Source organism: Carassius auratus, unplaced genomic scaffold, assembly GCF_003368295.1.
Source record: "Carassius auratus strain Wakin unplaced genomic scaffold, ASM336829v1 scaf_tig00217085, whole genome shotgun sequence".
Classification (NCBI taxonomy): domain Eukaryota; kingdom Metazoa; phylum Chordata; class Actinopteri; order Cypriniformes; family Cyprinidae; genus Carassius; species Carassius auratus.
In genome coordinates, this window is record NW_020528887.1 from 300,094 (window position 1) to 318,676 (window position 18,583).

The window sequence follows — 18,583 nt, forward strand, 5'->3', positions numbered from 1 at the left end:
AACTGACATTTGTAATTTTTGGGTGAAGTATACCTTCAAGTGCCTAATTAATTATTGACACCACTGTAAAAAATGTACGAAAGCACTAGTCGTACTTGAGTGTACTATGCTCTTAGACTTGATTAGATTACTTTTTTTAACATAGTGTGAATGATTTATTAGCACTCTGGAGCTGTGGAGTCTCGTTATGATGCAACAGGCTGCTTGTTATTCCAGATGCTTTAGTCTAATAGAAGCACTAACTGTATCAGGCGACATGAGGACTGACACCATGAGGTCAACAGGCGGATGCTGAACGCTTTCACAACATGCAACAGATTGGAAATGGAATTGTTTTGTATCAGAGCATGACCCCACCTTCAACATGCATGCTGAAATACTATTATACAGGGCTGCATGCATGTACACAGAGATGCATACACCATAAAAGCCATTTCTGTGCTTCTCACATTCAAATTTGCTTGAGTGTGTCAGCAGGAGAGATTCTCCTCATATGTTCACTTGCATACTTAATGTTTTAAAGAAAAAAAGACAAAAATAATTATATATGTCTATGTTAGTGCTTTTTTGTATCTAATTTATGCCTTAGTAGCAAACAAGCAAACTTGGAGTTCAGTTTGTTTCTGTGAATTAGTTCAAATTGATTAGTGACTCAATTTTTATACTCTGCTTCTTTGATTTCTCAAATAATGTTTACGTTAATCCATGTGGCATGTAATACACAACAACATTTAATTACATGTCGTTTTAGTACATATTAATATTAACAAAAATTCCATATGTGATACTGTGCATATTTTTGAAAGAAATCTTTGATTCAGAGTTTTGCATTGCAAATACAGAAATATTGGATATATAATATATTTAGCTGTTGATTGCAATACTTTTGTCTTCAACAGCAGATTTATTGTTTTATGATTTTGATATTTTTTGTTATATAACAAAATGCCATTCATACAGTTTTTTACTTAAAGGGATAGTTCACCCCAAAATGAATAGTGAATTCATTTGAAAACTCTTATTTAAAGATTTGTTTGCATGATAATGCTTGTTTCAAACCTAATGCAAAGTTACATAATACTTTTGGTCTTCAACAAACTTATTTTATTGCAACAGATCTTTGTTTGATATTCTGTTATTAGATGTAATAGCATTAAATTTAGTCTAAAGTCTTCATTCTAAAATGAACTAGCTTGATTTCTCAAAAATCCAAGCTGTTCTGTGGGCAGCTATGCACTCCATACATGTCTACCCAGCATCCTCAGCGTGATCAGCCACACATCCATTTTAATTAACATCCAATCAGCCCTTTAAGCGATCCAGCTCGCATCTCAAACCCTAGCGGATTCTGCTTACCTACGAGTATACGGGCATGGAAATATGATGAATGGTTTGCTGCAGGGCCCTGTCAAAGCTCGACGCTGAGGATTGTGGGAAGAAAACTCACACCGGGCCCGCAACGACCCAAGCTCATCTAAACCCAAACCCCCGTCCTTCCCGCGGTCCAACGGGAAGGTAAATGACACTGTCAGTTGTGACAATGCGCTTGCACTCCCCTCAGTGGAGACGAGCTTTACCTTAGATAGCGCAGAGGAATCCAACAAGAACCTCATTAAAGGCCTGCGTTAAAAGCTATTTGTTTCATTTACATTGAAATGAGGCAGTGCCTTTCAACAAGACTGATGTTGCTGTAATTTCAAGTGACAGGACAACAAGGGGTAATGATGCATCGCCTTTATGCTACCTAAGTAGTGAGCGAGTCCCTGGCCTGTATGAATTAAGCCTGGTTTTGTTATTCCACAGAGAGCCGTAACCAAAGGCAGTTTCAAACACGCTCTCTCGAGCGTATGGACTGCATTTCTCTTTCTAAATGAAGTTGCATTGGCTCCATCCTGCCACCTGTGTGTTTCTGGAACAGCTCATATCGATCTAAAGCACGCCGTCCCTCGCGGTTCCCTCACATTCAGTATATTAGCAGCATTAAACTAGACTGCATTTCGAGATTCTGTTTCATGTGAGAAGGAATGCATAAATCTCCAATTCGCTCTGTAAATTTGATATCAGCTTGTAAACATTCTTGAATTTATTAGAGTCCAATTGAAATGTACATTGCACTTATATCTATTTGATTATACCACAGTCTGGAAGCAGAGACACTGCGTGCTAATAAAGCAATAAACCAGATTTAACCGTAGTAAAATCACTGAAATGTTAAAATCCAAGAGGACGAAATATGCAAGTGGTGACATCAGTTGAATTGTCTATTAATGCACTAAGGTATCTATAATACTGCTATTTTACTATTTTAAACTATTTTACTTGGCAGAACGATGTAATTCTAATAACAGTCATTTTATTGGAATTATTATTAGTAGTAATTGTTGTAGTAAAAAAAGGAAATTCCAAATATATGGACACTTGTGACCACACATCAATTGAATATTAATATATAATTATTTGTATATATTTTAAATTATATATAATAACGATCAGGTTTGTTTTTCAGTATTTTGGATTTACTCTTTTTTATACATGTAAAATTATTGTAAAATAAAATAAATTGGAATATTTAATTAAAATTAAATACATTATAGACAGAGAAAATTCTTTGGAAAATAACTGATTTATTTATTTATTATTAAGTAATTTCATTTAAATGTTTAGTATTAAGAATTATTGATTAGATATTGTCATATTTTATCTTATTGCTGTTGATATGTTTTTTTTTACAATTTACTAAAGTTGCAAATATATGCACACACGTGACAAAACATAAACTTATATAATTATTAACTAACTTACAACGTGACGGTCATATTTTTTAAGTTTTTTTGATCTTCTCTTCTTTTACTGTGTGTTTAAAATGTTTAGAAATTAATTTAGAATTATATTAGAAGTAGTAGAAATACAATTTGAGATATTATTGTTATACATAATATTTGTTTGTTTGTTTGTTTATTCACAATGTCAAGTCAAATATCTTTGTATAGTGTTTTCAACAGTACACATTGTGGCCAAAAACAGCTTTACAGAAAACCATGATGTTAATGCTAATAATATCTTAATATCTTAAATACTTATAATCATATACTTTACATTTTGAGATACTACAAACAATCACTGTACATGAGTCCTACTGTATGTATATACAGTATATATACTTACATATCCAGCTTTATATAAAGAGCTGTGCGATTATACATTTACTGTACAATGTGTCTCAACCAGTCAGATTGTTCAGTTTTATCAAAGTATTTCCTCTCAGTATATATGTATGATGTTGCTGTGTTTTTCAGGGCGATGGGGAACCTTCAGCAGTCTCTGGTGTGTTTTGAGAAGCGGTTGGTGGTGGCGCATGAGCTGGGAGAGTGTGGAGGAAAAGCTCAGGCGTACGGAGAACTGGGCAGCTTGCACAGCCAGCTGGGTAACTACGAGCAGGCCATCTCCTGCCTGGAGCGGCAGCTCGCCATCGCCCGCGACACACAAGATCGACTGCTGGAGGGTGATGCCAGCTGTGGCCTGGGCGCTGTGTATCAGCTGATGGGCGAACACGACACGGCCCTTCAGTTTCACCAGCTGGACCTCCAGATCGCAGAGGAGACGGGCAGCAGCAGCTGTCAGGGACGGGCCTACGGGAACCTGGGAGTCACTTACGAGTCGCTGGGTAATTTCGAGCGTGCCGTGGTGTATCAGGAGCAGCACCTGAGCATCGCAGCGCAGACCAACGACCTGGTGGCTAAAACTCTGGCCTACAGCAGCCTGGGACGAACACACCACGCTCTGCAGAACTACTCACAGTCCGTCATGTACCTGCAGGAAGGTAAGAGACTAACAGACATGTGGAAAATCACAGTGGTTTCAGTGAGAAAATCCTATTCTGTCAAACTGAGATCCAGGTTTTTATGCAGTTGCTAAGATGTTTGGAGTGTTGCTCTGTGGTTGCTAGGGGAGTTGTTTACAGGCACAAGTCAAAAGAGTCTGTGTGATATATTTAATTGGGTTCCATCCACAGATTCTTATGCAAACATTGTGATGTTGCATAGATTAGGCTTGATACAAACTCCAGATAAAATGTCCATCATGTGCATCATTTATATATATTTTTTTTAGAAAATGTTAATTTTTTAATTAAATCTAATTTTTTTTAGTCTGTCTGTCTATCTGTCTGTCTGTTTATCTATCTATCAATCTGTCTGTTTATCTGTCTGTCAGTCTATCTGTCTATCTGTTTATCTGTCTGTCTGTCTATCTATCTGTCTGTCAGTCTATCTGTCTATCTGTTTATCTGTCTGTCTGTCTATCTATCTGTCTGTCTGTCTATCTGTTTATCTGTTTATCTATCTATCTATCTGTCTGTCTGTCTTTCTATCTGTCTGTTTATCTGTCTATCTGTTTATCTGTCTATCTGTTTATCTGTCCGTTTATCTGTCTGTCTGTCTGTCTGTCTGTCTGTCTGTCTGTCTGTCTATCTATCTGTCTGTCTGTCTATCTGTTTATCTGTTTATCTATCTATCTATCTGTCTGTCTGTCTTTCTATCTGTCTGTTTATCTGTTTATCTATCTATCTGTCTATCTGTTTATCTGTTTATCTATCTGTTTATCTATCTGTCTGTCTGTCTGTCAGTCTATCTGTTTATCTATCTATCTGTCTGTCTTTCTATCTGTCTGTTTATGTGTCTATCTGTTTATCTGTCTATCTGTCTATCTGTTTATCTGTCCGTTTATCTGTCTGTCTGTCTGTCTGTCTATCTGTCTATCTGTCTATCTATCTGTCTGTCTGTCTGTCAATCTATCTGTTTATCTGTCTGTCTGTCTATCAGTCTGTCTATCTGTCTATCTGTTTATCTATCTATCTGTCTGTCTGTCTGTCTATCTATCTGTTTATCTGTCTGTCTATCTATCTGTCTGTCTATCTGTTTATCTATCTGTCTGTCTGTCTGTCTGTCTGTCTCTAGCTAGCTATATAAGAAAGTCATATTTTCATATTAATAATTATTGATTAGATATCGTCATCTTATATTGCTGCTGATGTGACTCATACAAATATATTATACATAATATTTATTTATTTATTTACAGTGTCAAGTCAAATTTGTTTGTATAACGCTTTTCCTAATTTTGTATAAACGGCTATAGATTTTTCCAGGATTCTTTCATAAAGAGAAAGTTCAAAAGAACAGCAATTATTTGAAAAATAAATATTTCATACCATTCTAAATATATTTACTGCCACTTTTGATGAATTTAATGCATCTTTGCTAAATATATATATTTTTTTATCTTACTGTTTTATTTGATTAGAATCAAATGAATAAATGATTAATGAATTTGTTCAGATGTTTGGCTAACTTTATTCATAGCTTAAATGGAAACAGGTGTAGTCAAAGCAAGGCTTTGGGATATGTTTGCCTGTTTAATTGTCTTTTTCTATGAATTTAATGCAATTAATATATGCATAATAATGCATATAATTTCTTCACCCTTATACCACTCTCAGATCTTTATTCAGTCGAGGTTGAAATGGCTAAAGTTGTTAGGACGTTGTTGACTGGGGTACAGACGTCCGTTTAAGCTCTGAAGCTCATGTTGACACACTCAGAGAGACATCTGGTGCTTCGCTCCCACAAGAGGACATTGAGACTCAGCTCATTTGTTTGGCTTCTGGTGCCACTCTGAACCAGAGCGTGTTATTAATCGAGCCGTATGTCACCATAATAATCCTATTTGAGACTTATTCATAGAGAGAGCGCTAAGCCACACATGACCAAAGTAGAGCGTTTTGTTGGAAGGGTTTGTAGTTGAATTACTGGTGTCCCCTTTAAAAAAAAAACCGCCGGTCTTTCTGAAATGACTTTCTGTCAGCCGTCAGGAACAGAGCGGCTCACGGGCGGCCGTTCTCTCAGATGATGCTCTAATCACCTTCATCCAGGACTTTTGACAATTACCTGACTGCTTTCCCGCTGTGAGAGAGCAGTGAGAGAATGGGAAAAGGCCAGATGCATATCCGCTACACCAAAGGCCACCGTGTCCCTCCGTCTGACAGCCAATTAACTGAGAGTGGCCTCCTCACGAGCGGCGGATGAGAGGAAACTTTCTCTCTCTCATCAGTTTGACGTTTGTGAGATTAGAGTTGTGTAGAGGTGGACACACGTGGGATGGTGAGCTCTTGAACGGACGGTTCTGCTCATAGTTTGTCCGGCTGAATGTACTTTAAGATTGTCCTTGAGAATATTATCTGTTTACGTAGACATATTTTTTTTTTCCTTTTTTATTAATTTTATTTATAGACATTGTTTACATTTCTATTTATTAATACATGTTAAAATGTTTATTTAATTAATTTATATATATATATATATATATATATATATATATAGATATAGATATAGATAGATATATATATATATATATATATATATATATATATATATAAAATTTATGTATAAAAATGTATATTTGTATGTTTTGTATTTATTTTATTTATATATACATATTTTGCGTTTATAGTAATTTTGCATTTTTATAATTTTTTTATTTTACATTATGTAGATATTTCATTGTACATTTCTATTTATTTATTTATTTATATTTTTATATACATTTTCTTTTATATATATATATATATATATATATATATATATATATACATATACACATATACATATAAATATATATATATATATATATATATATATATACATATATATACACATGACCAAATATATATATATAAATTTATATATATATATATAAATTATATATATATATATATATATATATATATATATATATATATATATATATGTGTGTGTGTGTGTGTTTATGATTTTTTTTTATTTTTTATGCACATTTCTTATTCAAGATTTGTATTTACTTCCAAATGTTTATTTTAGATTTCGGTGTACTTTATTGATGTGTTTCAATCTATTTTGAAAGAGTATATATTATGCAAGCATCATCTCAGATATAAAAAATTATTCCACATTTTTAATCCAGTTTGGTGTCAGTCAAATGCAATTTTTGCCAATCCACTAAAATAATCCAAGAAAGAGATCACAGCTGATATGGCCTTCCATTTATCAGACCGGTGTACAGTATTTCACATAAATTACATTTTTACAAAAATATACTTTTCCTACTGTATATAGTATGTGTTCTGTGCACAGTATGCAAATCTTCTGCATTATTACATTTGAATATGATATTATGCAACCAGAGCACATTGAGAGCAACCCACAATGCAATAGACATGACCTTTGATTGATTGATAATCTGACTGCCCAACAGTATATATACTTCATTCTACTTCCTGTTAGAAATAATAAAAGCATTGTTTTCAAACATCAGGGTCGTAGAGTTAACCTATTAGAGACATGACTTCAGATGTATGCATGCGTAATTCAGACCAATGTACCGTAGTGTAGTCGCAGAAGAAGGGTGTGTTTTACCGTACGTTTCTTTTGTTTTGAGTGTGAACTTCACTGAGACGGAGGAATCAAAGTGGGATTGAAACGCTGATTAAAGTCTGTGTTGAATGAGAAAGATCATTTCTGAGGCTTTTCCTCAGATCAGTGTCTGATGAGACCTAAATACCCGCGCGTCCTGACAGCCGTGTCAAAGATTGATGATGAAAAACATAAAAACAGAGAGAATGAAGAGAAAGGAGGAAGAAAAGACAAGGGAATGTTTCAGAGCCTGTTATTTTAGGATGATTAATTTCAGAGCGCTGCAAATATGAGTTTAAATACTAGACACACTAGAGCTGCTTTCAACCGATTTCAACCACTTCTGGCTTCAAGTGCTGAGAGTTTTGATTATGCTTTTATTAAAATTATAGTTCAGCCAAAAAAATTCATGCTGTTCCAAAACCATATGGTTTTCTTTCTTCCAGGGAAAAGGGAAGGGGAAAAAAAGGATTAAATAAAAGAATATAATATATTCCCATTTAAACAATTGTTCTTTTTAATACATTTGTGGAAACCTTGATTCATTTTTCAGGGTCCTTTACTGAATAGAAAGCTCAAAAGAACAGCGTTTATTTGAAATATACTTTTTTTTTTTTTTTTTTGTAACATTATAAATGTCTTTACTTTCACTTTTGAACAATTTAATGTGTCCTTGGTGAATAAATGGATTAATTTCTTCCAAAAAATTAAAATGTTTTCACCAAAAAAAGAGAGAGAGAAAACACAGTAAAGACGTACATTTAAATTGTTAGTCTCTGAAAATTTAAAATGTTGTTTATGTTCACGTTTATAAAAGCTTATTTTATAACCAAACACAGTATGCTTGATTTACTACTACTTTAATGTGATACTGTATTTATGATGCTTTTTTGTCAAATCAGTGTTGTTGAAGTTAAATAAAACTGATCCCATTTTTTTATTGAATTAAATTAAAATATTATTTTTTTTAAATAGAACTTATTAATGTTTTGCAACCAGTAAAGTAAGTTGAAGTGCTAAAATTCCTAAACAAAAATTACTTAAAACATTTATTTGTGTTTTGTGCCTCAGGTCTGCGTCTAGCGGAGCAGCTGGGTCGTCGGGAGGATGAGGCCAAGATCCGACACCGTCTGGGGCTCTCACTGTGGGCCAGCGGCAATCTGGAGGAATCCCAGCACCAGGTACTGTCCACACACACACACACACACACACACACACAGCCAATTTCCTGCAGTCTCCGCACAGATGCACAGGATGCTCATGAACGCTCTTCTTGACAGAACTTCACTGTCTCTGCTTCTAATGATGTGTCTGTAGGCAGACGTGTGTGTGTGTGTGTGTGTGTGTGTGTGTGTGTTTCGGATGTTTGCGGACTTGTTATCTCCGTTGGTCTCTTCACTTGTGACTTCATCATTCTGTGAGGCAAACAAAGAAGCCGAATCTGCTGTTCAGGAAGTCCAGCTGCACAAACACACACTCTCTGCTTTTAAGCCCTGATTGATCCAGGCCTGTCAGCCCAAACGAGATCCTCGTCATCAGCACACACTCCAGCTCAGGGTTTGTTTGAGCAATCACTGCTTCCATCTACAGCTAAAAGCAAAAAGTTAAGGAAATAAACTTTAACTGATTTAAAATATTTATATTATTTTTATTTTATTATATTACATTTGTACTATTTTATTGTAACATTTAAAATATTATTAACATAGTTAATTTTATAAATGTAAGTAGTACTAATAATATAAAATTCAGTTAATTGTATTTCAAGTAGTTACCAAATTAATTAAAATTGATTCACTGTATATATTCAACTGATATTTTTATTATATTATATTTTTATTATAATATTTTAAATGGTATTAATTAGGGGTGTAACGGTACGTGTATTCGTACCGGATCGTTTCAGTAAAGGGCTTTCGGTACGGTGCACGTGTGTACCGAATGCAATATTTTGTTTGCTGAACATATACATTTTCGTGTTTCCAAATGAACATATTAAGTGGTGGAAGTCTCCGTGTTCAGCGCAAATCCCGCCCTGCGGCTGATTCTAAGGCTGGTGACACACTGGCTGCGTGGCATGAGCGTGGCGTTTCTGCTGTGTGTCAGTTGCGTTACGGCTGCTTTGCGTTTTCTGTGTCTTTACTCACCAAAATCGTGCCTGACGTGGCGCTGGCGCGCTGCTGCTGCTGTAGGTGACATAGAGGGAGGCCGCCGACAGACCAGGATCTTGTCTTCACGACAAAAATATCTATACTTTATGTTGAGCATAAATATAAAGCCTACTGATAAAGGACACCATCAACAGTATTGACGGCAAAATAGACTGTGTTTAACAGGTGCAATATTCCATTAAACATAGTCTAAGGTTTTCAAAAGGCATCACGCGAGTGTGAACGCAATAACGAAATCTGAGCAGGTCACTTTGGAAAAGTTATATATATTTTTATAATATGAGCAGGCCTACAAGCTGGGATTGGTAATTCTGCACTGTAATCATAGTTTTTTATTTGTCATTATATTTTATTATGTGATATTGGTTTGAGACTGAGAGTATTTTATTTAGTGGAGAACTTTGCAGCAGTATTTTATTTCCTATTCTTTTTTTTATTTTATATATATTTTATTAAAAAGTATTTTAAAAAGTGTAAACAAATTGTAAAAAAAAAAGTTTATAGTAATAAACAACCTGCAGTGTAATGTTTCTTTCCCTTACTGTTCCGAAAATGAACCGAACCGTGACTTTAAAACCGATTAAACATTAAAACAATTAAGTTTATTAATTTAAGTAGTATTAATAATAATATTTATTAACGCAATTTTATTTCAACTAGTTAACAAATTAATATTTCTATATTTTTTTGTACTAAAATGACTGATATGTATTATTATATTTTGTATTATTATTTTATTTTAATGTTTAAAATAGTATTAATAAATTATTTGTTTTAATTTAATTAGTGATAATAATATTAATTTCAGTTTTAAGAATGCTATCTTAGGGGCCGTTCACATATCGCACCTAAAACGCGTGGAAAACGCTAGGCGTGCCGCTTTCTCCTTCTTTCCAAATCGCTCGGGCAGAAGTGCTCCTGAGGCGTCTGCCTTTGCTAAGCAATAATGACGTGCTCTCTCCATGAAGACACGGAAATTTCAGCAAAGGAAAAATGTATTTGCAGCACTAAAAATTTCTCTCAGTAGCTCTGGTACTAAATTTATTTCAAAATGGCAATCCATATACAGCTATGATTAGCTGTTCCTTCATCTTGGCTGAGCTTTCAACATTGTTACTGGAAAGGATGAAGCTGATTGGTTAGTTCTTGTCACATGACCCGCTGTGCGCTTGCGGCATTCTAAAAAGTTGAGATGTTTTTAACTCATTACGGTGTGGACGCGCCTGGGAAAAACGTGCGCATCGCGACCGCGTCCCCTACATTATGAGCGCACATACCACGCGCCTACATTGGAAATAACGGACTTGAGCGCGCAAAAGACGCGATATGTGAACGGCCCCTTATTCAACTGGTTACCAAATTAATCTTTCTCTTTTTAATTTAGTTTAAATCGATGATCTAAAATAACTAAAACATTATATAGATAAAACATTATATAGATATTAAAAAACAACAACAAACCTTAAATGACGAAAACATAAAAAATAAAAAATAAAACTATAACAGAAAGAGAAGATATAAAAATACAAACGTCTACATTTTGATAAAAACTCTATAAGTATCTACATGTTGAAGCTCTTCAACAAGCTTTGTTTGGAAAGCACCACAATGTTTCCACTCCACTTGATATGCGTTTTTACGGTCGAGTGATTCATGAATCATTGCTAAATGATTCAACTGAATCGTTAGAAAAACAGAAATTAACCTCAAAGCATCTGAAATACCCTAGAGAGTTTAGTTTAAATGTCTTTTGGGATATTGTGTATTAGAAATAGTCATAGCATTTAATAATATTCTAGGGATGCATGATATATATCAGCTGGTTTTTATATGTGCTATTGTTTAAAACCATTGGGTTCAAAAAGCCTTAAAAAATTGTTTATTATATTCAGCAAAGATGCATTAAATTGATTAAAAGTGCATTTAAAATGTTTTAAAAGATTTCTATTTCAAATAAATGCTGTTCATTTGAACTCTCTACACATCAAAGAATCCTTCAAAATAAAATGCATCATGGTTTCCACAAAAATATGAAGCAGCACAACTGTTTGATAATGATTAATGTTTCTTGAGCAGGAAATCAGCATATTAGAATGATTTCTGAAGATCATGTGACACTGAAGACTGGAGGAATGATGCTGAAAATACAGCTTTGATCACAGAAATAAAATACATTTTAAAATATATTACAATAGAAAACATAAATTTTAAATTGCAATAATATTTTACAATATTACTGTGTTTACTGTATTTTTTATTAAATAAATGCAGCCTTGGTGAGCATAAAATACTTATTTTAAAAACATTAAAAATCTTACCGACCCAAACTTTTGAATGGTAGTATACTGTATATCGATGTTTATTTGTTCTAGTCTGTTTTATTTTAAGGACAGTGGTAGATTATTGCAAAGATTTAACTCTTTAAAAGACTCATAGGTGAGTGTTGCTACATATGAAACTAATATAAAGTGTTTTTTGATGAAAAATATATTAGAAAGGTGAAAAAAATCTCTGTTTGCAAATATTGAGCAGTAAAAAAAAATCACTGGATGTTTTCCTGTAATATTTTAGGATTGCTTTGTGGACTAAACTTTTCAATCAATAACATAAAACCAGCCTGAGGTGTACTGAACCCCTGAGATTATTTTTTGAGCTCAGCTTTTATTTGATTTCTTTGATGATTTCTGGAGGTCATCGTCTCAGACGGTGACAGTGGTTGTAGTCGTCTCTCTAATCGTCTGCTCGGATCACATTTCATCATGGCCGTCTGGGGAGGAAGCTCTAGATTGTTCTTCATCCCTCTGTAAATTACAGAGCGAGTCTCACGGCTCGGGTACGGCACAGAGAAGGATGTTGATCACATATGTGCTGAACGTCTACAGGGAGACAGAAGATTAGAGGATAATGTGTTTAGATCATCGTGCAGCCAGTCTTGTCAATTAGGCAGCTGTGCCATTGGGGAGGGACGTGCTATAGTTCAGTCTGAAAGAGTGAGAAACCGTCAGACTTGAGTCTCACATGCATCTGGCGGCAGCTTTCAATCAAACAAACACACCACGCACTACACGATCATATCAGAGACGTTCAGATGGGTGCCGCTTTTGTTAAGACGTCCAGATGTTTGTGCACTACACAACACAATCAAACGAGGATGCATCACTTTTGCCACATTTTTCCCTTGACTCACCAAAAGACAGTTTGGGATGCATTCTCTTCTCAGTAAATGCATTAAAAAATAAAAATAAACTGCAAATTAGAGTGGTGTTTGCCAAAGCGGATAAATGATTGTTAGGTGGTGTGTTGTCTCTAGATATGGCTCAGGTCAGTGTTGCTGGCCAATGTTTATTAACCCTCAGCACATCTGAGATGTAGATGAGCTTGTTTCTTAATAGGCAACAGATTTGCTCACCAGTGGACCCTATGCAGTGAATGGGTGCCGTCAGAATGAGAGTCAGAATTCAGTTTTTCTCTTCACTAGACATTAAGTGTGGAGTGGTGTGGATTATTGTGATGTTTTTATCAGCTGTTTGGACTCTCATTCTGACGGCACCCATTCACTGCAGAGGATCCACTGGTGAGCAAGTGAAGCAATGCTACATTTCTACAAATCTGTTCCCTTGAAACAAACTCACCTACATCTTCGATGACGTGAGGGTGAGTACATTTTCAGCAAATGTTCATTTTTAGTTGTAATATTTCTTTAATCACTAAATGACACACTGTAGCTTTAAATATGTTCACACTCTTGTACATGTGTTGGCTGGGAGTTTGTATCTGTTTCAGGCTGTAGAGTGGAGAAAATCAGCAAACTCGAGTCAGCTGATAGAACAGTGTGTGTGTGTGCGTGTGTGTGTGTGTGTGTGTGTGTGTGTGTGTGTGTGTTTTGTGAGTGTAGTAATAGTAGCTTTCCTCCCTGGTGACTCACTTGTGTGTGATGTATAGATAGTTCTGGAGCACTGCAGATGGAGTGTGTGCGTGTGCGTGTGCGTGTGCGTATATGTGTATGTGTGTGTGTGTGTGTGTGTGCTGATGCATTCCACTCTTAATTGATTGCAGGCTGGCCGTGCTGTATGCTGATGAAGGGCTCTCTGCAGCCGAACCCCTGAGAAACACTGCATTCCACGCCACAAACACACACACACACACACACACACACACCTCGAAAACACATAAATACCCAGACATGCAATATCAGGCAGCACTGCGGGCGCTAAACTAAAAGCTACTCCTCATTTGAAGCAGGACAACTTGACAACTACAGTCCAGCTGCCCTTTTAAAACACATTCAACAGTGTTTTTAACTAATTTTAACTAATCTTAGTATTCTTTAAACAAGACATGTTTGCTTGGGGCAGGTTGCATTAGTCACTAATATTAATATTTCTCATGCTAAATGTGTTTTCCTGGTTTTAAGTGTAATGAAATTTAACCTCACTTAATTTAGACAATTTTATGCATAAATCAAGAAACAAATATTTGCCAGTGGGATAAGAAAAGAAAAAAAATTGCAGACATTTTATTAAAACAAGTCATTACTTTTATGCAATATTAAGCTGGTACGTTTGCTTGTAAAGTTAATTAATATTTTATATTTTTATGGAAAAACAAAGCTGAAATGGCTTTGTCCATTAAATCGTTTAATTAATAACTGAATCATAATAATTGATCTGTAGGTTCTATATTTGATAAGATAATTCTGTTAAGGGAGCCATTTATTTCATGAGTGAATCATTTATTTAATCAGCAAATTGTTTATTTAATCATTGAATCATGTGATCTTCAAATCAAATATTCCATTTATTGAATCATTTATTCGAACGCTGAATCATTCCTTTAATCAGTGAATCATATACTGGATGTGTGAATTCTGATAAGTCAGTGAATTGTTTATTTGAAAAGTGAATCTTTTTTTCATCAATTGAATTGTTGAATCATTGAATCATATATTTGATCTCTAAATTACATGTGAATCAGTATTTACTGTACATGAAGCATGCTAGTGAATCCTGAGTAAAATGAATCAGTCATCCCAAAACTACTTAAGAGAAAAGAGTGTATTTGATTATTGCATGTGCAATACAAAATGATGAAAAATGCATTACAAATTAAAAGCTCATTACTATTTGCTACTAGAAAAGCTACATTGAAGGCATATCTGTTACACTACTGAAAATCGTAAGTTCGATTGTTCTCAAGATGTACGTCAATGCTACACGCGTGTCTTCTCTCTGACAGTGTGTCAGACATGCGGTGGCAGCGTCACAGACAGACGTACGCTGATGCTGTCTTTCCCTCCGCTGCTGTGAACGAGAGGATATCATTAGCCAGAAATACCACGTCACTCACAAACTCACACTTTCGATTGCTATACGAGAACCAGACCGGCCGGCATAAATGGAGCACGTTCATGTGCTTAGATTGGTTTAGACTCATGTCACATATAAGCGTTTCATCTGGACTTGCTATGATTTGATTAAAGGCAACAAGAGAATAAGTTTCGAAAGGAACTGGTGTGTTTTAGGAGTGGAGGTCTGCTGCCCTCGGCTGTCTTCATCCGAGCACTGCATCCACACTCACTCACTGCTCTCTTCAGGCGTCATGTTTCTCCGTAGCGTGATAACACACATGCCAGTGTTTCTGTGTCAGGGCAGGTCAGTGCTTTTATTATTAACACATGTGTGAGTAATGCACAAAATCTTGTTTCTTGCCTCACAGCTGTACCGTGCGTCGGCTCTGTTCGAGACCATTCGTCATGAAGCGCAGCACAGCACCGACTACAAGCTCTCTCTGTTCGACCTGCAGACCTCCTCGTACCAGGCTCTCCAGAGGGTCCTTGTCAGCCTCGGTATAAATATTCTCCTTCTATCTCATCCTGCTTATATCATGCATTATCCATTCAGAGCATAAAACTGCTTATCTGTGTATGTAAGATTAATGTGCGGTCCTTAATGCTAAATAAGCCCTCTATCAGTCTGCAGGGGTTTGTGTTGCAGTAATGACCAGCTGACTGGACATTAATATGTGGATAGACGGCAAAATGTGACTTCTTAATGAGTTTTTGGACTTGTTTACTAGTTAAAATCTTAAAATGCTTGAAACTTTTATTTATTAGTGTTTTTGGTATTTACTGCACTGGCTGAATTTTTCACTTGTTTTTAACTTGTTAGAAATGTGAAAAATATATTATGCAATGTTGCGTCTGAAGCAGCTTGATGTTTTTCGAGGATTTTTGGATTGAAAAATACTCATTAACATAGGAGTTTTTGCAGTGAACTTGCAAATAAATCAATAAATAGACATGCACTACCATTTGAAAGTTTGTAGTCGTGAGACTTTTTTATGTTTTTGAAAGCAGTCTCTTATGCTAATCCAAGGCTGTATTTAATCAAAAATACTGAAATATTGTGAAACACTTCTATAATTTAAATGAGCTGTTTTGAATGCATTTTAAAATGTAATTTATTCCAGTGATGCAAAGCTGAATTTTTCAGCATCATTACTCTACGATCACATGATCCTGCAGAAATCATTCTAACATTGAAAACAGAGGTGCTGCTTCATACTTCTCTGGAAACTGATAGAAAACTAGAAATAGGACAGCATTTATTTGAAATATAATCCTTTATAGCCTTATTATGTCTTCATTGTCATGTTTGATCATTTTAATGTGTCAATTAACAATTAAAGTAGTTAGCATACTATGCTAGTTTTCTGATGATGGTTTTATGTGAGGATCTTTATGAAAGTGAAATTCTGTGGCCTGCAGTTCACTGCATGAAACAGTCAAAGATCTCTGGAAATGAAGTTAGACATACATGTATGTATTGATGGGTTTATGAAGACCAGCGCTGACCTCTGACCTCTGACCTCTGCTCAGGTCACCATGATGAAGCTCTGGCCGTGGCGGAGCGTGGACGCACTCGGGCCTTTGCTGACCTGCTGGTGGAGAGACAGACGGGTCAGCAGGACTCTGACCCCTACACGCCCGTGACCGTGGAGCACATCCTGGACACTGTGAACGGGCAGAGGGCCCTGGTGCTCTACTTCTCTCTGGCGGCAGGATACCTGTACAGCTGGCTCCTGGCCCCCGGCTCCGGTAAGACACTCGGGTTCAAACCTCACAAGCATTGATTAATGAACTCCCAAGGTGCCCTTGCACAAGCTGAAGTACCATGTAAGGTTCTGCGTTCCTTTTTAATTTTTGGATTGTGTTTTGGTTGTTTTTGTTGCATTTCATTTGTTGATACATTTCAGAAATCGAAAAACATGTGATTAATGCAAATCATGAACATTTAAAAATGTAACAACAATTCATTCAAAATGTAAAAATATATATATATTTTAAGGGGCCTACAAAATCTTTTTTTTTTCTTCTGTTTAAAATCTTCTGGATTCTCTCTTTTGTTTTTCTTCTTAATTGTCTTTTTTAAATTTTCTTTTATTTTAATTTTTATACATTTTAGTAATCAAAAGCATGTTTAATTAAATGAATGATAAAACATCACATTGAATTTTTGTCTTTTTTCCAGATAAATTTTAGTAAACAATTGCAAAGCAATTAAAAGTTTAACAAACATTTTAATTTTAGCAACTTATGGATTCTTTTAGTTTTTACCCCAAAGTTTAGTTTCTGTCCATTTACATTTTCATGGATTGCATTTTTTTTTTCTATTTTGCAATTAATTGTTATTAATCAAAAATCATGTCTGATTAATGAAAATCATGGAACTCATACAGTTGAACATTTTCTTAAAGTTTTTTTCCATTTTAATTTATCTGGATTCTATTATAACGCTTTAATAAATTGTAATAGTAGTTTCGATTATTACTTTTTTTTTACAATTATAGGGCCCTATGGAATGTTTTTTTTTTTTCCCAAATACTGTGTTGTTTCTTTTATTTTTTTTAATTTAATTTTCATTTGATTTTATTGAACACCACCATATTGTGAGTTGATCAAGTGAACAAGCCTACTTTTGATTTATTTATCCTAAATTTGCCAAATTATGTGACATTCTGCATTATAGAGTAAATTCCATTCTATAACTGAATTCCATGATTCTGTCTGTGTTTTCTGTGGAAATTGTAGGATCCAGCAGTGTGTGGTTAGTGTGTGTAGAGGCGGGGATGTGTGTGTGTGTGTGTGTGTGGGGCGGGGCTGATGGAGGTGTCAGACAGACACAGCACACATCTGAACAGTTCATCAGAGCCTTAGGAGACACACTGAGACGCTGTCTGTCTGTTTGAGCACAGACCATCACAACACACATCACATTTACACTAACAGATCAATAAAGCTCATCATTCTGTGAAACTAATGCCTTTCTCATATGTAAACGCACATTTCTGTTACATTTTAAGCATTTAATTTGACAAAATGCATCTAAACTAGATGAGTAGGATTTTTCTTTATATATATATATATATATATATATATATATATATATATATATATGTAGGTCACAGCTTTCATGTACATATTGTTCCAAATAAAATTTGCATATTTGTTAATATAAGTTAGAAACAGGACAAAAAAATTACAAAGTTCTGAATATTTATATATGTCATATTTTTAAGCTATCAATGTATGCAGAGCACTGTTTTCAGTTAACTTTATTTTCAATTTGATACTGTATTTTAGTTTAGCTTTGTTTATCTTATGTTTCTGACTTTTCAAACAAAATGTGAAAGTTGGAAACAGAACAAAATCCTACAACAAAAGTAAAAAATATTTGCTCAAATTTTCAATTTCAGAAAAGTAGCGCGAAGTGCCACACACACACACACACACACATACACATGCACATGCTCAGTCGATCGGTGTGTTTGTCGCAGTCGTATTCCTCACACCTTCTGTTCCCCGTGGCTTCATTGTGCTGCCTGCTGTTTGGTGAAGCTGGTAAAATCTGTGAATTAACGCAAAGCGGCAGTACCACCTGCCTCCATAATCCCACCCTCACACACACA

The 18,583-nt window shown here is 35.1% G+C and overlaps 1 protein-coding gene across 1 annotated transcript in view; it reads left to right on the top strand.

Annotated features, from left to right (window-relative positions):
• LOC113099906 (tetratricopeptide repeat protein 28-like) overlaps positions 1-18,583 on the top strand; it is a 219,433-nt gene that overhangs the window by 193,166 nt on the left and 7,684 nt on the right. Inside the window, 4 exon segments of the mRNA XM_026264812.1 lie at positions 3,297-3,820; positions 8,517-8,626; positions 15,332-15,461; positions 16,494-16,712. Coding sequence (XP_026120597.1) covers positions 3,297-3,820; positions 8,517-8,626; positions 15,332-15,461; positions 16,494-16,712 — 983 coding nt within the window.